General features: G+C 49.6%; 2 protein-coding genes across 2 annotated transcripts in view; one reads left to right on the forward strand and one right to left on the reverse strand.

The window, feature by feature from the left end:
* The window catches only part of TKFC (triokinase and FMN cyclase), a 742129-nt gene that overhangs the window by 126494 nt on the left and 592456 nt on the right, over positions 1–23179 (reverse strand). The gene's annotated exons all lie outside the window — the stretch shown is intronic.
* The window catches only part of DDB1 (damage specific DNA binding protein 1), a 91649-nt gene that overhangs the window by 45260 nt on the left and 23210 nt on the right, over positions 1–23179 (forward strand). Inside the window, exons 10-12 of the mRNA XM_075325272.1 lie at positions 17321–17396; positions 17484–17592; positions 22795–22973. Of these exons, the coding sequence (XP_075181387.1) occupies positions 17321–17396; positions 17484–17592; positions 22795–22973 (364 nt within the window). The remainder of the gene's footprint in view (positions 1–17320; positions 17397–17483; positions 17593–22794; positions 22974–23179) is intronic.

Below are 23179 nucleotides of genomic sequence, written 5' to 3' on the forward strand. Positions count from 1 at the left end.
CTGTATGGGCGCTACAAGCTATCTCAGCAGGTCAAGCACAAATTGAAGCAGCCACATGCACGGCCGCGCCACAAGTGGCATCCATTACCACCCAGACCTCGGCAATTGCGTCTTACGCTATTATTGCTGTCCTGGACTCTGCGAGCCGTACGGCGGTCGCGGCCGCCAATTCGGTGGTACTCCGCAGGGCCTTGTGGCTACGGGAATGGAAGGCAGATTCTGCTTCCAAAAAGCGCTTAACCAGTTTGCCAATTTCTGGCGACAGGCTGTTTGGCGAGCGTCTGGATGAAATCATCAAACAATCCAAGGGAAAGGATACATCCTTACCCCAGTCCAAACAGGACATACCCCAACGGAGGAGAGGGCAGTCGAGGTCTCGGTCCTTTCAGGGCGCGGGCAGGTCCCAATTCTCCTCGTCCAAAAGGTCTCAGAAAGAACAAAAGAACTCTGATGCATGGCGGTCTAAGTCACGTCCTTAATAGGCCACCGGAGGCGCCGCTAACAAAGCGGCTTCCTCATGACTTTCGACCTCCTCTAGTAGCATCCTCGGTCGGTGGCAGGCTTTCCCGCTTTGCGACACCTGGCTGCCACAAATAAAAGACCGCTGGGTGAGAGACATTCTGTCTCACGGTTACAAGATAGAGTTCACCTCTCGTCTCCCGACTCGATTCTTCAGGTCATCCCTGCCTCACTAGCGAGCCGAGGCTCTTCTGCAGGCGCTGCGCACTCTGAAGGCAGAAGGAGTGGTGATCCCGGTTCCTCTTCAGCAACTGAGCCACGGTTTTTACTCCAACTTGTTTGTGGTCCCAAAAGAGGACGGGTCTTTCCGCCCGGTCCTGGACCTGAAACTGCTCAACAAACATGTAAAAACCAGACGGTTCAGGATGGAATCCCCCCGCTCCGTCATCGCCTCAATGTCCCAAAGAGATTTCCTTGCATCGATCGATATCAAAGATGCTTATCTCCACGTACCGATTGCTCCAGAGCACCAGCGCTTCTTGCGCTTCGCCATAGGAAATGAACACCTGCAATTCGTGGCACGGCCGTTCGGCCTGGCAACAGCCCCACGGGTTTTTACCAAGGTTATGGCTACTGTAGTAGCGGTCCTCCACTCTCAGGGTCACTCGGTGATTCCGTACTTGGATACTGATCAAGGCACCCTCTCAAGAGGCATGCCAACACAGCCTCGACGCTACCCTGGAGTCTCTCCAGGGTGTCGGGTGGATCATCAATTTTACAAGGTCAAATCTGACACCGGCCCAATCGCTGACATATCTTGGCATGGAGTTTCATACCCTCTCAGCGATAGTGAAGCTTCCGCTGATCAAGCAGTAGTCACTACAGAAAGGGGTACAATCTCTCCTTCAAGGCCAGTCACACCCCTTGAGGCGCCTCATGCACTTCCTGGGGAAGATGGTGGCAGCAATGGAGGCAGTCCCTTTCGCGCAGTTTCACCTGCGTCCCCTTCAATGGGACATCCTACGCAAATGGGACAGGAAGCCGACGTCCCTCGACAGGACCGTCTCCCTCTCTCAGGCGACCAAAGCTTCCCTTTGGTGGTGACTTCTTCCCGCTTCATTATCGAAGGGGATATCCTTCCTACCCCCATCCTGGGAAGTAGTCACGACAGACGCGAGTCTGTCAGGGTGGGGAGCGGTTTTTCTCCACCACAGGGCTCAGGGTACGTGGACCCAGCAAGAGTCCTCGCTTCAGATCAACGTTCTGGACATACGGGCAGTGTATCTTGCCCAGAAAGCGTTCCAGCAGTGGCTGGAGGGCAAGCAGATCCGAATTCAGTCGGACAATTCCACAGCGGTGGCATACTTCAACCACCAAGGCGACACACGCAGCCGGCAAGCCTTCCAGGAAGTCCGGCGGATTTTGATGTGGGTGGAAGCCACGGCATCCACCATATCCGCAGTTCACATCCCAGGCGTGGAAAACTGGGAAGCAGATTATTTCAGTTGCCAGGGCATGGACGCAGGGGAATGGTCCCTTCACCCGGACGTGTTTCAGGAGATCGGTTGCGGCTGGGGGGTGCCGGACGTCGACCTCATGGCGTCCCGGCACAACAACAAGGTACCAATGTTCATGGCACGGTCTCAAGATCCCAGAGCTCTGGCGGCAGACGCCTTAGTTCAGGATTGGTCGCAGTTTCAGCTCCCTTATGTGTTTCCTCCGCTGGCACTGTTGCCCAGAGTGTTACGCAAGATCAGGACCGACTGCCGCCGCGCCATCCTCGTCGCTCCAGACTGGCCAAGGTGGTCGTGGTACCCGGATCTGTGGCATCTCACGGTCGGCCGACCGTGGACACTACCAGACCAAACAGACTTGCTATCTCGAGGGCCGTTTTTTCCATCTGAATTCTGCGGCCCTCAACCTGACTGTGTGGCCATTGAGTCCTGGACCCTAGCGTCTTCAGGGTTATCTCAAGACGTCATTGCCACTATGAGACAGGCTAGGAAACCAACGTCCGCCAAGATCTACCACAGGACGTGGAAAATTTTCCTGTCGTGGTGCTCTGCTCAGGGTTTTTTCTCCCTGGCCTTTTGCCTTGCCCACTTTTCTGTCCTTCTTTCAATCTGGACTGGAAAAGAGTTTGTCGCTCGGCTCCCTTAAGGGACAAGTCTCAGCGCTCTCTGTGTTTTTCCAGAAGCGCCTAGCCAGGCTTCCACAGGTACGCACGTTCCTGCAGGGGGTTTGTCACATCGTTCCACCTTACAAGCGGCCGTTGGAACCCTGGGATCTAAACGGGGTTCTGATGGTTCTTCAGAAACCACCATTCAAGCCAATGAGAGATATTTCCCTCTCACAACTTTCGCAGAAAGTGGTTTTTCTAGTAGCAGTCACTTCTCTTTGGCGAGTGTCTGAGCTAGCAGCATTGTCGTGCAAAGCCCCTTTCCTGGTGTTTCACCAGGACAAGGTGGTTCTACGTCCGGTTCCGGATTTTCTCCCTAAGGGGGTATCCTCCTTTCATCTCAATCAGGATATCTCCTTACCTTCTTTTTATCCTCATCCAGTTCACCAATGTGAAAAGGATTTGCACTTGCTAGAATTTGGTGAGAGCACTCAGACTCTACATTTCTCGTACGGCGCCACTGCGCCGCTCGGATGCACTCTTTGTCCTTGTCGCTGGCCAGCGTAAAGGGTCACAGGTTTCCAAATCAACCCTGGCTCGGTGGATCAAGGAGCCAATTCTCGAAGCTTACCGTTCGGCTGGGCTTCCGGTTCCATCAGGGCTGAGGGCCCATTCTACCAGAGCCGTGGCGCGTCCTGGGCTTTGAGGCACCAGGCTGCGGCTCAGCAGGTGTGTCAGGCGGCTACCTGGTCGAGCCTGCACACTTTCACGAAACACTATCAGGTGCATACCTATGCTTCGGCGGATGCCAGCCTAGGTAGACGAGTCCTTCAGGCGGCGGTTGCCCACCTGTAGGAAAGGGCCGTTTTACGGCTCTCTTACGAGGTATTATTTTACCCACCCAGGGACTGCTTTTGGACGTCCCAATTGTCTGGGTCTCCCAATAGAGCGACAAAGAAGGGAATTTTGTTTACTTACCGTAAATTCCTTTTCTTCTAGCTCTAATTGGGAGACCCAGCACCCGCCCCTGTTTTTTTGTGTACACATGTTGTTCATGTTGAATGGTTTCAGTTCTCCGATATTCCTTCGGATTGAAGTTACTTTAAACCAGTTTATAATTCTTTTTCCTCCTTCTTGCTTTTGCACCAAAACTGAGGAGCCCGTGGGAGCACGGGGGGTGTATAGGCAGAAGGGGAGGGGCTTAACACTTTTGAGTGTAATACTTTGCGCGGCCTCCGGAGGCATAGCCTATACACCCAATTGTCTGGGTCTCCCAATTAGAGCTAGAAGAAAAGGAATTTACGGTAAGTAAACAAAATTCCCTTCTTCTCATCTATTATCTATTTCCCACTATCCATTATCTGTCTGTCTATCTATCGATTATCTATCTATTATCTATATTATTTATTGCAGTTACAGCATAAAAAAAACGCAGGGACCAACCTGCGGCAAATCTGCATGCGTTTTTCCTGCGGTTTTGGTGCGTTTTTTTTTTACCGCAGATGCGGTAATCTTCAACTCCCAGAAGTTTCTCAAGAAATTTTCTTGAGAAAAATCACTTTTCTAGTGCGCACATAGCCTTAAATTCTTCATACATCAAATGGGGGGTAAGTGGGATAAATCTATATCCAGGATAGTATTCTCTGATTCGAGTGAGTCTGATAAGTCCGGGGGTGAATTTGAGTCTGATGTATTTTTCTCTTTCTCTCATGACTGTGCAGGAGGCAGGTCCTGCTTGTCTATTGAAGACACAGACATTCTGGTCAAAGCTGTGAGTGCCACTATGGGCACCACTGACGTTAGGACGCCAAGATCAGTGCAGGACATTATGTTCGGGGGATCGGTGCAGAAAAAAAGGCCCCACTGCCCTGTTAATGATAAAATTAAAGCTCTTACTAAAAGAGAGTGGGGGAGCAGGAGGGTAATTGCCTTTGTCATCAAAAAGATTACCCTTTTGAGGATGAGGAAATGGCCTTCTGGAATGAAGTTCCAAAGGTGGACGTGACATTCGCCAAATCTTCTAAGAGATCTTAACTGCCTTTTAAGGATATCAGACTCCTAAGGGATCCCTTAGACATGAAGACTGAAGGAAATCTTCAGCGAACCTGGGAATCTTCGGCAAGGGCCTTGAAGCTGGCCATCTCCGCAACTTCAACAGTTAAATCTTTGATGATCTGGGTAGACCAGTTGGAAAACCAGATTAAAGACAATGTGCCGAGGGGTAAAATCCAGGCCTCTCCTTCTGCATGGGGGAGCAGCTTTGTTTACGTACACCTCTGCAGATTCTGTTGACTACCAGGTCAGCGGGCTTGTCAAATGCAGCCTGCAGTGTGCTGTGGCTCAAGTGTAGGCCATGGGGACAATAAATCTCGTGTGACGGTAAGAACCTATTCGACCTTTTTCTGGATGACCTAATAAACAAGGCAGGTGATAGGAAAAAAGGCTTCCCTAAACTGTCCATCCCTCAATATAGGGGATCCTTTCAAAGGAGAAGATAAGGTCAAAGAAGACCTTCCAGAGATCAGAAGTGGTTTGACAAAAAGATCAAGAACTGAGAGTTTATGTTTGGTAGTCCCTAATCAAAAAGGAAAAAGTCATCTCAGTGACACTGTTCCCCTGATAGGATGAGGACTCGCTCTCTTCTTTCCTGCCTGGGTGAAAATCTCTTCCAGAGGTTGGATTTTGGATAGAATAGTCAGGCCTCAAGTTGGAATTTCTAATGGCTCCACCACAGTTGTTTGTCTTAGGTCCCCTCAGAAAGTAGCTGTAACAGCAGGCAGCCCTGGAAACAGAAGTACTCGATCTGAAACGGAAGTAGGTGCTAAGTTCTTGATAAGGAAACCAGACAGATTCTTCAGGACCATCATCAATTTGAAGAAACTGAACAGATTTCTAGTTTACGTCCTTTCAAAATGGTGTCGATAAGATCAGCTATAAAAGTCCTTTTTCCGGGCTGTTATATGAGTGTGTTGGATCTGAAGGACGCATATTACCATCTCCCGATCTATATAGTACATCGGAAATATCTGAGCGTGACCTTACACATAAACAACCAGGTCAGGCATTTCTAGTTCTCGGCGTTTTCCTTTGCTCTGTCCATGGCTCTGAGAGATTTTACCAAGGTGATTGCCTTTCCTCCCATAATGATGATCCCAGCAAGATTCTGGAGGACTGAAATAAATGATGAAAATAAACCTGATAGCCTCATTCTGGCCCCAAAGGTCATGATTTTATTGGATGAGGCTAATATCAATTTCCAATTTCTTCATCGTTCCTTATGGGAGACCCAGACCATGGGTGTATAGCTTCTGCCTCCGGAGGACACACAAAGTACTACACTCAAAAGTGTAGCTCCTCCCTCCTAGCATATACACCCCCTGGTAGCCAGTCCTAGCCAGTTCAATGCTTTGTGTTCAGGAGGTCACACACACATGCATTCTCTTTTGATTTTTGATTTCAAAGAGTTGGAAGAAAAGCGGGTCCAGTCTGGACTCCCAGCATGTCCCTTCTCACCCCACTGTGTCGGCGGTGCTGTTAAGGTTGATTTTACAAGGCTGGAGCCTTCACATGCCGCGCTCCTTCACCATCCCCTGAGGCTCTGGCTTGAAGTGGGAGCCATCACGGTTCTCTCTGCTTTGCAGGAGACCGGTCTCCATCCGCAGCCCTGTCAGGATCCTGCCGGACGGAGCGTTTACCCCCCCCCCAGGGACCTGGCCCTGCGTCTCATAAGCTAAGTATTGAGACGTTATTCAGGGGTCCCGGGTATATTTATTGTGGGGAGAGTGTGTTTTGTCACTTTGCTGTGATTTCCGGCCGGTTCTCTGGTTTTTTCCTGAGAACCGCGCCGAGGGTGCCTGCTCGTCGGCCGCATGGAGAAATCTAGCCCCCGGCTTCAGATGCGGCCTAGTTTCGATTTCACTGCCCCTGCATGTCAGTCATGCAGGTGAACAGTGCGGCGCCGCCCACCGGCCGTTCAGCAGAGGGGAGGACACTCCTCTCTGAGGAGATGTTTCCCTCCCCTGTATCTCTCCTTGGCCCTCCGGTTCCTGCTCTTGGGCTAAACCCCGCCCCCCCTCCTCACTCCGGCGCCATTTTATCAGCGTTTACACACTGATTGGCGCTGGCTGCTGCAACTTCTGCATCTACTGGGGGTCCGAGCTGTGGAATCCGGAGGGCACACAAAAAGCGGTCTGGTAAGCCACAACCTCTGGTTGTGGGCTTTATTATACACTCTCAGGGGGTCATTCTATAGGAGTGTATTCTTTACTGCAGAGCCTCCACCTCAGCAGCATGTCTCTCACTAGGAGCAAGGCTTTACTCTATTTGCACTGCATGTCAGCTCATTCTGCGTGAACCGAGCACATATCCACATTGTGATGCCTGCTCTAACATGGTGGTGCCTCAGCCTGGAGCCTCCTCAGGGGTCCCTCCGGCTGCTCCGGCCCCGGTGGCTGAACCCCCGGCTTGGGTAGCATCGTTTTCTAAAGCTATCTCCCAGTCCTTTGCCGACTCCATGGGACAGCTGTCCCGGACTCTGCTGACCATGCATCAGCCCCCTTCTCAGGGCGCCTCTGCTGCTCCGACTCGCTCTGCGGAGCTCACAGAGCATGTTTTATCTGTTCCCGGACCCCGTCCTCCTAAACGGAGACGCAGGGACTCTTCTCCTTCCTCGTCCCACGGCTCTGATTCACGAGCTGAATTGCAGGGCGAGGAGGATGCCTTTACTGTGGGCTCGGACGCCACATCTATGTACCCCATTGATTTATCTGAGGGTGATGCGGATGTTAGTGACTTGATTGCATCCATTAACTCCGTACTGAACCTCAATCCTCCAGTGTCAGAGGAACAAGCCTCTCTGGTAGAAAAACACCAGTTTACCTCACCTAAGAGAGCAAGGAGTATGTTTTTTAACCACTCCAGTTTTCAGGCCACTGTTACCAAGCCCAGGGCCTGTCCTGACAAACGCTTCCCAAAGCGTAGTTCTGATGACCGTTTTCCCTTTCCACCAGAAGTGGTCAAGGAGTGGGCTCACTCACCAAAGGTAGATCCTCCTGTATCTAGAATCTCAGCCCGGACAGTTGTCTGTGGCCGATGGCACCTCTCTTAAGGATCCCACTGACCGCCAGGTTGACCTTCTGGCCAAATCTGTATATGAGGCGGCAGGAGCCTCGTTCTCCCCGTCCTTTGCAGCAGTGTGGGCTCTTAAGGCAGTCTCTGCTTCTCTGGCGGAGATACATTCCCTCGCCAGGGACTCTATACCTGAAATGGTTGCTTTAACTTCCCAGGCTTCGGCTTTTTCATCCTATGCCATGTCTGCCATTCTGGAGGCTTCTCACCGCACGGCGGTGGCTTCCGCTAATTCCCTCGCGATCCGCAGGATCTTGTGGCTTCGAGAGTGGAAAGCAGACGCTTCTTCCAAGAAGTTCCTTGCTGGGCTCCCCTTTGCTGGGTCCCGGCTGTTTGGTGAACAACTGGATGAAATTATTAAGGAAGCTACTGGCGGGAAGAGTACTTCCTTGCCACAAACTAAAACCAGAAAACCTGTCCAGGGCAGGAACCAGTCGAGGTTTCGTTCTTTTCGTTCCTCCAACTGGTCGTCCTCTAAGCCCTCGGCCTCGTCCACTAACTCGGCCAAGGATCGAAAACCCAGCTGGCGCGCGAAGCCGCGTCCTCAGAAGAGCGGAGGAGCCGCTGCCCCTAAGGCAGCCTCCTCTTGACTATCTGGCCGAGCCAGCAACGTCCTTGGTCGGTGGCAGGCTCTCCCACTTTGGCGATGTGTGGTTTCAACACTTCTCCGATCAGTGGGTGCGGGATATCATCTCCCACGGCTACAGGATAGAATTTTCTTCCAGCCCGCCAAACAGATTTTTTATGTCCACTCTCCCCTGCTCCAAGGCCGCCGCCTTCTCACAGGCCGTGGCATCCTTGCAGGCCAACGGAGTGATTGTTCCGGTTCCCACCCGGGAACGGTTCAGAGGTTTCTACTCAAACCTCTTCCTAGTCCCCAAAAAGGACGGTTCCTTCCGGCCCATCCTGGATCTCAAGCTTCTCAACAAGCATGTTCAGGTGCGGCACTTTCGCATGGAATCTCTGCGATCGGTCATTGCCTCAATGACCCAAGGAGATTTTCTAGCATCCATCGACATCAGAGATGCCTATCTGCATGTGCCAATTGCAGTTTCACACCAGCGTTGGCTACGTTTTGCAATCGGAGAGGAACATTTCCAATTCGTGGCTCTCCCCTTCGGGTTAGCCACGGCCCCTCGTGTATTCACCAAGGTCATGGCAGCAGTGGTTGCGGTTCTGCACCTCCAGGGGTTGGCAGTGATTCCTTACCTGGACGACCTTCTAGTCAAGGCTTCATCCAGTGCAGACTGTCAGCGGAGTGTCTCACTCACTCTCGCCACGCTTGTTCAATTCGGGTGGCTTGTCAATCTGCCCAAGTCCACTCTGGACTTGCGTACCTGGGGATGCAGTTCGAGACTCTGCCGGCACTTGTGAAGCTGCCCTTAGTCAAACAGCAGTCCCTTCGTCTGGCGGTGCGTTCTCTGTTGAAGCCCCGCCGTCATTCCATCAGGCACCTCATGCAGGTGCTGGGTCAGATGGTGGCGTCAATGGAAGCGGTTCCCTTTGCCCAGTTCCATCTGCGTCCTCTGCAGCTGGACATTCTCCGCTTTTGGGACAAGCGGACCTCTTCCTTGCACAGGCTAGTGGCTCTGTCGCCACAGACCAGGAGCTCTCTTCAGTGGTGGCTTCGGCCCCTCTCTCTGTCTCAGGGACGCTCCTTCCTGTCTCCGTCCTGGGTGATCCTCACCACGGATGCCAGTCTCTCCGGCTGGGGAGCAGTATTTCTCCACCACCGAGCACAGGGCACTTGGACTCCGTCCGAATCAGCCCTCTCGATCAATGTGCTGGAAATCAGAGCTGTGTTCCTAGCTCTCGTAGCCTTTCACCACCTGTTGGCGGGCAAGCACATCCGAGTCCAGTCAGACAACGCGACAGCAGTTGCCTACATCAATCACCAGGGCGGGACACGCAGCCGCCTGGCAATGTTGGAAGTCCAACGTATCCTTCAGTGGACGGAGGACTCCAAGTCCACCATATCCGCAGTCCACATCCCAGGCGTAGAAAACTGGGAGGCAGATTATCTCAGCCGTCAAACCGTGGACAGCGGCGAGTGGGCCCTGCATCCGGCAGTGTTCCGGTCAATCTGCCGCAAGTGGGGCATTCCGGAAGTGGATCTAATGGCATCCCGGCACAACAACAAGGTTCCGGTTTACGTGGCTCGCTCCCACGATCCTCAGGCCTTGGCAGCGGACGCGCTGGTTCAGGATTGGTCCCAGTTCCGTCTGGGCTATGTGTTTCCCCCTCTAGCTCTCTTGCCCAGAGTCCTGCGCAAGATCAGAATGGAGGGCCGTCGGGTCATAATCATTGCTCCAGACTGGCTCAGGCGAGCTTGGTACCCAGACCTGCTCCGTCTGTCCGTTGAGGTGCCGTGGCATCTCCCGGACCGCCCAGACCTTCTCTCTCAAGGTCCGTTTTTCCGCCAGAATTATGCGGCTCTCAGATTGACGGCGTGGCTCTTGAGTCCTGGATCCTGACGGCTTCAGGCATTCCTTCCGAGGTCATCTCCACTATGACTCTGGCTCGGAAGTCTTCCTCGGCCAGGATTTACCACAGGACTTGGAGGATTTTCCTGTCCTGGTGTCGCTCTTCCGGCCATGCTCCTTGGCCGTTTTCTTTGCCGACCATCCTGTCCTTTCTACAGTCCGGTCTGCAGCTAGGACTATCCCTCAATTCCCTCAAGGGACAGGTCTCGGCTCTGTCAGTGTTGTTCCAGCGGCGTATCGCCCGACTGGCCCAGGTGCGCACCTTCATGCAGGGCGCATCTCACATCATTCCTCCTTACCGGCGGCCTTTGGATCCCTGGGACCTTAATCTGGTCCTTACGGCCTTACAGAAACCCCCCTTTGAGCCTCTTAGGGAGGTTTCCTTGTTTCGACTTTCACAGAAAGTGGTCTTTCTGGCGGCCATAACTTCTCTCAGGAGAGTCTCTGATTTGGCTGCGCTCTCTTCGGAGTCACCCTTTTTGGTTTTTCACCAAGACAAGGTGGTTCTCCGTCCGACTCCGGACTTTCTCCCTAAGGTGGTGTCTCCTTTCCACCTTAACCAGGACATTTCATTGCCTTCCCTTTGTCCGGCCCCTGTGCATCGCTTTGAGAAAGCGTTGCATACTTTGGATTTGGTGCGGGCGCTCCGGATCTATGTGTCACGCACCGCTGCTCTTAGGCGGTGCACCTCTCTTTTTGTGCTAACCACGGGTCAGCACAAGGGTCTCTCGGCTTCTAAACCGACCCTAACTCGTTGGATTAGGTCGGCCATATCCGATGCCTACCAATGTTCTCAGGTGCCCCCTCCGCCAGGGATTAAGGCGCACTCGACCAGAGCTGTCGGTGCCTCCTGGGCTTTCAGGCACCAGGCTACGGCTCAGCAGGTTTGTCAGGCTGCCACTTGGTCTAGTCTGCACACCTTTTCGAAGCACTACCAAGTGCATGCTCATGCTTCGGCAGATGCGAGCTTGGGCAGACGCATCCTTCAGGCGGCTGTCGCCCATTTGTGAAGTTAGGTTTTGCCTACTTCTCAGTTTCTGTTTTTTTTCCCACCCATGGACTGCTTTGAGACGTCCCATGGTCTGGGTCTCCCATAAGGAATGATGAAGAAAAAGAGAATTTTGTTTACTTACCGTAAATTCTTTTTCTTATAGTTCCGACATGGGAGACCCAGCACCCTCCCTGTTGCCTGTTGGCAGTTCTTGTTCCGTGTGTTTTCACCGGCTGTTGTTGTAGACAGAGGTTCCGGTTATTCTGGGTTTTACTCTATCTCTACTTATGGGTGGATGTCCTCCTTCAGCTTTTGCACTAAACTGGTTAGATTTGTCATCCAGGGGGTGTATATGCTCGGAGGGAGGAGCTACACTTTTAGTGTAGTACTTTGTGTGTCCTCCGGAGGCAGAAGCTATACACCCATGGTCTGGGTCTCCCATGTCGGAACTATAAGAAAAATAATTTACGGTAAGTAAACAAAATTCTCTTTATTTCAAATATATATGAGGTATTAGTTAGTAAATTGGCCAATGTACATAAGCCCACAATCCTCATCACGGATCCTCATGCTTGTGGGTCCCTACACTAATAAATATCAAAAAATAGCAACAGAAAGAGGAGATAAAAACTCCTCCAAAAATTTAATATACTCACAGCAAAAAAGAGCGCAACCACTCCAGTTAGCCCAGGCCAACACATCTAATGCACCAACAGGATGCAGACAAACCTCTCAACATGATGGACACTTCACAGGTGCAAGGTAAATTGCACACTAGTGGCGCGCATAGGGCACTGTTCACACTCGTATGCGCATGGTATCCAGCCAGCAACCTATTATCACGCCCTTACTATTAGGTTAGGCGGGTTACCTGGACACTACTCACTGCAGCACACAAGGGACAGAGACTCCACTATGCACGGCCGTATTAAGAGGCCCGGCTGCAGTCCCTTTTGTGCTGCAGTGAGTAGTGTCCGCCTAACCTAATAGTAAGGGCGTGATAATAGGTTGCTGGCTGGATACCATGCGCATACGAGTGTGAACAGTGCCCTATGCGCGCCACTAGTGTGCAATTTACCTTGCACCTGTGAAGTGTCCATCATGTTGAGAGGTTTGTCTGCATCCTGTTGGTGCATTAGATGTGTTGGCCTGGGCTAACTGGACTGGTTGCCCTCTTTTTTGCTGTGAGTATATTAAATTTTTGGAGGAGTTTTTATCTCCTCTTTCTGTTGCTATTTTTTGACTCTTAGGCTTTCACCATCTGTTGGCGGCCAGGCACATTCGAGTCCAGTCAGACAACGCGACAGCGTTTGCCTACATCAACCTCCAGGGCGGGACACTCAGCCGCCTGGCAATGTTGGAGGTTCAACGCATCCTTCAGTGGACGGAGGACTCCTAGTCCACCATATCCGCAGTCCACATCCCAGACGTGGAAAACTGGGAGGCAGATTATCAGCCGTCAAACCGTGGACAGCGGCGAGTGGGCTCTGCATCCGGCAGTGTTTCGGTCAATCTGCCGCAAGTAGGGCTCTCCGGACGTGGATCTTCGCTCCACGATCCTCAGGCTTTTGCAGCAGACGCACTGGTTCAAGATTGGTCCCAGCTTCGTCTGTGTTACGTGTTTCACCCTCTAGCTCTTGCCCAGAGTCCTGCGCAAGATCAGAATGGAGGGCCGTCGGGTCATTCTCATTGCTCCAGACTGACCCAGGCGAGCTTGGTACCCTGACCTGCTCCATCTGTCCGTAGAGGTGCCATGGCATCTCCCGGACTGTCCAGACCTTCTCTCACGAGGTCCGTCTTTCCGCCAGAATCCTGCGGCTCTCAGATTGACGGCGTGGCTTTTGAGTCCTGGATCTTGATGACTTCTGGTATCCCTCCTGAAGTCATCTCCACTATGACTCGGGCTCGGAAGTATCCTTTGGCCTTTTTGCCTTGCCGACCCTCCTGTCCCTTCTACAGTCCGGTCAGCAGCTAGGACTATCCCTCAATTCCCTCAAGGGACAGGTCTCGGCTCTGTCAGTGTTGTGCCAGCGGCGTATCGCCCGGCTGGCTCAGGTGCGCTCCTTCATGCAGGGCGCATCTCACATCATTCCGCCTTACCGGCGGCCTTTGGAGCCCTGGGACCTTAATCCGGTCCTCACGGCTTCCGGAAACCCCCCTTTGAGCCTCTTAGGGAGGTTTCTTTGTCTCGTCTTTCACAGAAAGTGGTCTTTCTAGTGGCCATAATTTCCCTCAAGAGAGTCTCTGTTTTGGCTGCACCCTCTTCGGAGTCACCCCTTTTTTGGTTTTTCATCAAGACAAGGTGGTTCTCCGTCCGACTCCGGACTTTCTCCCTAAGGTGGTTGCTGCTTCCACCTTAACCGGGATGCCCTGCCTTCCTTTTGTCCGGCTCCTGTTCATCGCTTTGAAAAGGCGTTGCATACTCTGGATCTGGTGCGGGCGCTTCGGATCTATGTGTCTCGCACCGCTGTTCTTAGGCGGTGCACCTCTCTTTTGTGCTGACCACTGGTCAGCGTAAGGGCCTCTCGGCATCTAAGCCGACCCTAGTTCGTTGGATTAGGTCGGCCATTTCCGATACCTACCAGTGTACTCAAGTGCCTCTCCCGCCGGGGATCAAGGCACACTTGACCAGAGCTGTCGGTGCCTCTTGGGCTTTCAGGCCCAGGCTACGGCTCAGCAAGTCTGTCAGACTGCCACTTGGACTAGTCTGCATACCTTTTCGAAGCACTACCAAGTGCATGCTCATGCTTCGGCAGATGCGAGCTTGGGCAGACGCATCCTTCAGGCGGCTGTCGCCCATTTGTGAAGTTAGGTTTCGCCTACTTCTCAGTTTTTCTGTTTATTCCCACCCATGGACTGCTTTGGAACGTCCCATGGTCTGGGTCTCCCATAAGGAACGATGAAGAAAAAGAGAATTTTGTTACTTACCGTAAATTCTTTTTCTTATAGTTCCGACATGGGAGACCCAGCACCCTCCCTGTTGCCTGTTGGCAGTTCTTGTTCCGTGTGTTTTCACCGGCTGTTGTTGTTGTAGACAGAGGTTCCGTTGTTCCGGGTTTTGCTCTATCTCTACTTGTGGGTGGATGTCCTCCTTCAGCTTTTGCACTAAACTGGCTAGGACTGGCTACCAGGGGGTGTATATGCTAGGAGGGAAGAGCTACACTTTTGAGTGTAGTACTTTGTGTGTCCTCCGGAGGCAGAAGCTATACACCCATGGTCTGGGTCTCCCATGTCGGAACTATAAGAAAAAGAATTTACGGTAAGTAACAAAATTCTCTTTTTTTTTTCTCCTTCTGGATTTACCAGATCTCCTTAGTCTGGGTCCGTTCTGGCATCCAGAATTGATGGGGCTGTATTTCACAGCCTGAAATTTGAAAGAATGCTTATAATACAGAAGGGATTTTCCCCTACTTTAGTCTCTACCTTGCTTGCTTAGAAGTAGAAAATTTATGACAACGAGAATTTATGGTCGGACCTGGAGGAACAAGTTCGTGTCTTTTCACAAGGAGACAGCCAGGTGGCAAGGTCTCGGTAGGGTCTGTCCTATAACTCTTTCAAAAAGTGTTAGACTTGGCGCTATCCACTAATACACTCGGTGCAGGTATCAGCCTTGGGGGCTTTGTATAATTCTGATCTCTCAGGCAATTGATGGGTTGCTAGATTTTTCAAGACATGCGTAGGTAAGTCCATATTCCTAGAGTGCCTCCCTGGGAGCTCAACTTAGTGCTGGAGGCTTTAACGGGGCTCCCTTTGAACGCTTAGATTCAAAAACCATTAAAAACCTTGCCTTGAAAACAACGCTCTTGGTGATGCTGACTTTGGCCCATAGGTTTAGTAATATCCAGTCTTTATCATTGGACCTTTTATACAGGTGTTTTATGATAGGTTGGGTCTGGTCTTAGAACTAGTCTATCTTCAGAAGGTAGTGTCTAGGTTCCATAGAAGTAAGGAGATTATACTTGCTCTAGGCTTAGTAACCTGGAGGATAATTTTCACATCTTAGACATGAAAAGGTCCCTGTTAGAGTACGTTTTAAGGACCAGATCCTGGATGAGGAGCCAGTTGCGGTTTATCTCCTTTCTAGAAAAGGACTAGGGACCTCGAACAGTACTATAGCAAGCTGGATTAGAGGAGCTATTAGCCTAGCCTACTATGCTAGTGGTATTCAGTCATGGTAGGCATGAGAGCACAGTTAACTCATGGAATTGCAACTTCATGGACTGGAAAAGTTCAGGCATCGACTGACCAAACACTTGGTCATCACCTTCAACCTTCTATAGGCATTATAGAGTGGATCTATCCTCTTCTGATGACCTTTCCTTTGGGAGAAGGGTTCTACAAGTGATGGTACCTCCTAAGGGATTTATGCTCTGTAAATCTCTCCTGTGGTGCTGTCATGGGGGAAAGAAAAAGGCTAGATTACTTACCAGTAATGGGATTTTCCAGCGCAGATAACAGCACCCTTATATTCCCTCACCCTTATAACTGGTTTGGGTACTCAATAATTGTTTTTTGGGTGTGTATTCTATGGGCTTGGCCATTTGTTTTGGTGATGGTATGTATATGTAACTATGTAGGAGCTTCCCTCATGATCTGTAACCCAACTGATGGCGGGAAAGAAGTGCCACCCTTTTATTCAGTAGGTTCCTGTCTTCGTGGGGCGGCACACTATCTCGTGTGGTGCTGCTATGGGCTCTCGAAGATCTCATTACAGTAACTAATTTTAGTCTTTTTGTTTGTACCTTCATATTCCGAGACCTTGTGCAAGTTCTTTGTTATTTGCGCCCCGAGTTGAAGCGTTGATAATTTTACCTTTTTTTCCCCAATGTTGCAATGGCAGCAAAACCAAAATTTTGGTGTCTCTATTCCAGAAATTGAAGTATTTCTCCCAGAGAATTGTTGCAATTACACATGTTTATATCCTTTTGTGTTTATTGGACCAACACAAAAAAAAATGAGAAAATAGGCAGATTGGACATAATTTCACACAAAACCCCCAATATGGGTCAGACAAAATTGTTGCCACTTTCAGCTTAAAGTGGAGGTGTCAGGTCAATATGCAACCAGAACCACAAGCAGTTCTGGGTGCATATCTATAATCCCTGCCTAACTGTCCCAGCATATAGTAGTATTTCTAAAGATCCTTTATCATGTGTTAATGAGCGTAGGAACTAGTCACAAGGGCCTTAGTTCCCCCACTTAGTCCACCATCTTAGCATGTTAGCACGTCCACAGGGGTGTGCTAACACGTTGTTCAATGCCCAGCGTCATCGACGCACGTACCTGTGTCCGTTGTCAACGCTTCAGAACGCCAGGTGTAGGGTCAGTGCGCGTGATCAGACGTTCTGGCATTTCCAAACATGAGCACTAGACGTCTCTGAAACCGGGACGCGTACAGCCGCCTCCATGTGCACATGAGCAGAAGTGTGGTGACCTCTGATAATGCGCACTGACCCTCAACCCAGCATTCTGAAGCAGGGACAGCGGACACAGGTATACGCATCACCACTGATGACTCTGGGCATTGAATAGCAAGTTAGCACGCCCCTGTGGGCGTGCTACGAGGGCGGACTAGTCGAAGGAACTAATGCCCTTGCGACTAGTCCCTAAGGTCTCTAACATCCATCAACTCTGTGACCTGGAAGCTAGGCAGCATGAAATCATCTGGCACCTGTGCCATGTAGCACGTTACACTGGACATATGGAGTTGTGGCTGCAGAGCAGGCTAGAAGTTTGATTTATTTATTTTTTCTCAAAATGTTAGCTCTATTTCAAAGTTTAGATTCCAATTTCAAACATAACCAAGAGGGAATGCTAGAAGAGATTAATTTCTCCTGTGAGACATGTAATGACACAGCACTGCTCTCACTGATCTCTGCAGCTACTGTGTAGAGCAGAGTTAAGTGTCATTACAAACACCTCTTGCAGCTTTCATCCCGCAGCACTGTCTGCTGTGCTCTACTCCCCTCCCCTACAACTGACTACCATGAGATGAGGTGTTTGTAATGACACAACTTTGTCAAGACAAAACTAATCTAAAATAACAAAATATTAATTTCTTATCCTATTATTTTTTTTCGGGTCCATAATGATTAGCTTTTTCTCCACCCGTTTCTTAATGATCTTTCTGCTCTATATTAGGTTTGTGGCCGCTTCGAGTTGCTGCCAATCGTGAGACTGATGACACATTAGTTTTGTCTTTTGTGGGACAGACCAGGTGCGTTGTGAGCTGTGGTGGGGGGTTTGTGTAGCTTGGAACCACACAGGCTTTATTTTGCCATATTAACATCCAGTTATATTGCAGAGTTTTGACTTTGACGGGGGAAGAAGTGGAGGAAACCGACCTAGCTGGCTTTGTTGATGATCAGCAAACCTTTTTCTGTGGGAATGTGGCCCATCAACAACTCATTCAGGTAAAATGACAGATGTTCTGCATCAAATTTCAGCATGCCACTTATCTTGTCGTAGGTCATGTCTGCAGATATTGGGACATACCCTGCAGAAGTGTTCACGCCTTCCTTTTCTGTAAGAAATTTCTCACAAATTTGTTACAGCTCTCAGTATCCTCGGAAAACCCTACCATAGGAACATGGCTTGGATATCTCGTGACAATGTATCACGAAATCCATGTTGCTTTTAACCCCTTAGTGACCTATGACGTACTGGGTAAGTCATGGCTCCTTAGTACTTAAGGACCCATGATGTACCCAGTACGTCATGGCGAAATCACAGCCCCGGTGGCTGCAATCTGTATACAAAAACCTTAGATTCAGAAAGGAGGGGACCCTCTGCCTGACCTCAGGAGGAGTGGTCCCCCCCCCCCCCGGACCTATGGAGGCTGTGATTGGCTGACGAACGCTGCTCAGCCAATAACAGCCTCTGTAATGTTTCAGCCATTGAAAATGGCTAAAACATTGAAATCCAGCCATGATCAGTGCAGCTATAGCACCGATCAGTCGCTGAAGCTGGATGATCTGCTTCACCCACCCCCAGCTCTGATTGGAGAGATCGGTCTTGTGACCGATCTCTCCAATCACTGTGGATCTGGGGCCAGTGACCTGTAGGTGACCACTCCCCTCAGCTTCACTCCATCCGTGTAAGCTGAGGAGAGTGATTCCTGCGCGTGCCATTTGGTAAGTGCCCCCGATCCACCGCTGCCCCCGATCAGCTGCTGTTTTTCTAACTATCCCCAATCCCACCTCCCACTCCCTCTCCACCCGTCCACCCCCACCTGCTTTTTTTTTTTTTTGTGCACCCCCAAAATAAAAAAAAAAGACAAAACTTGAACAAATAGGTACCTGATCAGCAAGCGTCCTGCAGCCGTGCTCGACTTTGGACAGGACGTCTTTTTTCCATCCCACCTAGTCCCCCTCCCCCCCCTTCCCTTTTTGCAGCACATCCGCGCTTTTTTTTATGCCATGGGGGGGGTCTAGTTTCCAAAAAAATGGGGTCAAATGACGGGGAGCGCCACTGTTTCGGAACATCAGGAGCTCTCCAAACTCAGCATGGTGCGGCTAACGATTCCAGCTAATTTTCTGTTCAAAAAGTCAAATGACGCTCCTTCCCTCTGGAGTTCTGCCGTGCGCCCAAACAGTGGTTTTCTGCCACATATGAAGTATCAGCGTACTCAGGACAAATTGCCAACAAATTTTGCGGTCCATTTTATCCTGTAACCCCTGTAAAAATTTAAAAATTGAGCCTAAAATAACATTTTTGTGGACAAAAATGACTTTTTTGTTTTTATGGCTCCATGTATGAAGCACGTGAGGGTTCAAAGTGCTCATTACCCATCTAGATTTATGCCATGGGGGGTCTAGTTTCCGAAATGGGGTCACATGTGGGAGAGCTCCACTGTTTTGGCATATCAGGGGCTCTCTAAACGCAACATGGTACGGCTAACGATTCCAGCTAATTCTCTATTCAAAAAGTCAAATGATGCTCCTTCCCTTTCGAGTCTTGCTGTGCGCCCAAACAGTGTTTTTTCGCCACATATGAGATATATGTGCTCAGAAGAAATTGCCCAACAAATTTTGGGGTCCATATAATCCTGCTACCCTTGTGAAAATGCAATATTTGAGGCTAAATTAACAATTGTTGCAAAAAGAAAAAAGGTTCATTTTTTCCTTCCACATTGCTTTAGTTCCTGTGAAGCACCTGAAGGGTTAATAACCTTCTTGAATGTGGTTTTGAGTAGCCTCAGGGGTTCAGTTTTTGGAATGGTGTCACTTTTGGGTGTTTTGTGTCATGTACACCTCTCATAATCACTTCAAATGTGATGTGGTCCCTAAAAAAAAAGTGGCTGTGTAAATTTTGTTGTAAAAATGAGAAATCTAAAATATAAAGCTGAGTGTGTGTGTGTGTTATGTATGTATGTATGTATGTATGTATGTCTGTCCGCTAAAGGAATCCGCACCGTCGCATTTACAATCACGAAATTTTGCACAGACACTCCATGTGACTCAGGGGACGGTGAGGGAGACACACAGTCAGTGACTGGGAGAGAGACAGTTACTATCCCGGGCAATGCCCTGGTACTACAGCCAGTTGCTCATAAACTTTTGAACCCCTATAAGGCTATGTGCGCACTAGAAATGTGAAGTTTCTCAAGAAAATTTCTTGAGAAACTTCTGCCAGTGAAAGATTTCCGGACCTGCGGAAAAATCCGCACCAAATCCGCATGCGGATTTGCCGCGGATTTGCCGTGGATTTGCCGTGGATTTGCCGCGGATTTGCCGCGGATTTACCGCGGATTTACCGCAGGTTTGTCCCTGCAATAAATAATAAAGATAATCGATAGACAGATAATGGATAGAGGGAAAGATGGATAGATGAATAGATAGATAGATAGATAGAGGGATAGATAGATAGATGAATAGATAGATAGATAGAGGGATAGATAGATAGATGAATAGATGAATAGATAGATGGATAGATAGATAGATAGATAGATAGATAGATAGAGGGATAGATAGATAGAGGGATAGATAGAGGGATAGATAGATAGATAGAGGGATAGATAGATAGAGGGATAGATAGATAGAGGGATAGATAGATAGAGGGATAGATAGATAGAGGGATAGATAGATAGATAGAGGGATAGATAGATAGATAGATAGAGGGATAGATAGATAGATAGATAGAGGGATAGATGGATGGATAGAGGGATAGATAGATAGAGGGATAGATGGATAGATAGAGGGATAGATAGATAGATAGATAGAGGGATAGATAGATGGATAGATGAGAAAAACCTATATAATGTTCCACCTCCCTGCATTTTCTAAGCTGGCACCCTTTAGTGACTTTCATGTGGCACTAAAGGGTGCTTAGCCTTGTATTTAGCCATAAAATAAGTAAACAATTAAAAAAAAACGACGTGAGGTCCCCCCATATTTTGTAGCCAGCTTGGGTAAAGCAGACGGCTGCAGCCTGCAGACCACCGCTGGCAGCTTCACCTTGGCTGATAATCCAAAACAGTGGGCACCCCACGCTGTTATTTTAAATTATATAAATAATTTAAAACAAAAAAATGTGCGGTCCCCCCCATATTGGATCACCAGCCAAGGTAAAGCGGACAGCTGGGGTCTGATATTCTCAGACTAGGGAGGTCCACTGCTATTGGACACTCCCCAGCCTAAAAATAGCAGGCCGCAGCCGCCCCAGAAGTGGCGCATCCATTAGACGTGCCAATCCTGGCGCTTTGCCCCAGCTCATCCCGCGCCCTGGTGCGTTGGCAAACGGGGTAATATATGGGGTTGATGCCAGATGTGTAATGTCACCTGGCATCAAGCCCTGGGGTTGGTGAGGTCAGGCGTCTATCAGATACCCGACATCACCAACCCAGTCAGTAATAATTAAAAAATAGACAACAAAAAGTTTTATTTGAAAAAACACTCCCCACATAGCCTCTTTAACCAATTTATTGAAAAGAACAATCAATCCACGTCCGGCGTAATCCAATAAGGGGGGGGGTCCCACGGCGATCCATACCATAGTCGCTGTCCCAGTCAATGAAGAACAGAATGTTCCCCATTGGCTGGGAGAGCAATGCAGTGACCTGAGCTAACATCAATAGGTCAGCTCAGGTCACTGCAGGGGATGACGAGCGCTGCCATCAGGAGCATAGATGAGATCATTACCTTCTGTGATCATCTCCTGTACTGCTGATGTCAGCGCTGTCACTGACTTCTATGCCCGCCGCGTTGTCAGAAGTATCGCGAGAGCCCATGACGTCACCGCTAGTGACAGTCTCGGGCCGCTCGCGAGACGGGCATAGACAGCAGTGACCGCGGTGACGTCAGGAGGCAGGAGATCGTCACAGCAGGTAATGATCTCACCTCCTGACAGCAGCGATCGTCATCCCCGCGGCTCCCAGCACTGCAGGATGTCAGTGTCTGCCTGCGCTGCCGCGTGACAGGCTGCTGACACTGCGGGCAGACACTGACACCCTGCAGTGCAGTGTCAGTGTCTGCCTGTGTCAGTGTCTGCCTGCGCTGCAGCGTGACAGGCTGCTGACACTGCGGGCAGACACTGACACCCTGCAGTGCAGGCAGCCGCGAGGCTGGAGTGGGACACAGACGCACGGAAGTGCTTCTGTGCGGCGTCCAGGGAGTGTGATGTGTGTTTACTCTGCTCCGCCTCCTCTTCCTGGCATAATGACATCGCTTCCTGCAAAACCGCAGGCAGCGATGAGCATTCCCGCAGGTAATTCGCGGCTATTCCGGTGGTATACCGCACATCATTGCTACCTGCGGAATACCCCCGGAATACCGCAGGTACCTGCGGAAATTAATGGACATGCACATTTTCTCAAGAAAGTTTCTCGAGAAAATTTTCTCAAGAAATTTTCTTGAGAAAAATCCGCACAGTGCGCACAGCTATTTTTTTTCTCATTGAATTTCATGGGAAATGTCTGCACAAAGATTGCAGACATTTCTCAAGAAATTTCCGCGGCAAATCCGCGGGTAAATCCGCGGGTAAAAAGCTCTAGTGCGCACATAGCCTAACTTCCTTTTTATAAATTTTTTTTTCCCCCCAAAATTGTGATAATGTAAAATAGACATGTGGGAAATGTTATTTATTAATTATTTTGTGCCATATTTCTCGCTGGTTTAAGAGCATAAAAGTTCAAACTTTGAAAATTGCATGATTTTCAAAATTTTCGCCAAATTTACGATATGTTTTGCTTTTATTTGTGAAAACAAATAGTCCTCAATTTACCACTAACATGAAGCCCAATATGTCACGAAAAAACAATCTCAGAATCACTGGGATCTGTTGAAGCGTTCAAGAGTTATAACCTCTTAAAGTGACACTGGTCAAAATTGCAAAAAATGGCCGAGTCATCAGGGTGGGGGCTGAAGGGGTTAAAAGCCTATCACACAGTTCAGGATATGTTGAGCCAAGAGAAAATGAAGGAAAGGCACATGTATAGGTACACTTACTACAGCTATAATGACCTTACAAATATATAATAGAAATATTTGGTATTTTCTCATCTACAGTAACCTACCGTATATAATAAACAGCTAATGTATTATTTTGGGTAAAAAAAAAAAAAATTGGAATTGAATGAGGGCACCCTCCACAGACAATAGTGAACTGTTGTTTTTCAGATCACGTCCGCCTCTGTACGACTGGTGTCACAGGACCCACAGAGCCTGGTTAGTGAATGGAAAGAGCCCCAAGGCCGTAAAGTTAGCGTGTGCTCCTGCAACAGCCGCCAAGTACTGCTGGCCGTGGGCAGAGTCCTCTACTACCTGGAGATCCATCCGGGGGAGCTGAAACAGATGAGGTGCGATGGTTATTTGTGTTCTTAAATCCTCTTAACCTCATGTTATGCCCTAAACCTGTGTAAATATATACGTGATATGATCACCGATTGCCTTCGTCCCTGGTGTCCAGTGCCGCTTCAGTCTTCTCAATCTTGGACTCTCGGGATCACTTTAGGGTCTGTGTGAGCCAGGAGTTGCAAATGTAAGAATAAGGAGTCTTGTTCTG

Source organism: Anomaloglossus baeobatrachus, chromosome 10 (genome assembly GCF_048569485.1).
Source record: "Anomaloglossus baeobatrachus isolate aAnoBae1 chromosome 10, aAnoBae1.hap1, whole genome shotgun sequence".
Taxonomy (NCBI): Eukaryota; Metazoa; Chordata; class Amphibia; order Anura; family Aromobatidae; genus Anomaloglossus; species Anomaloglossus baeobatrachus.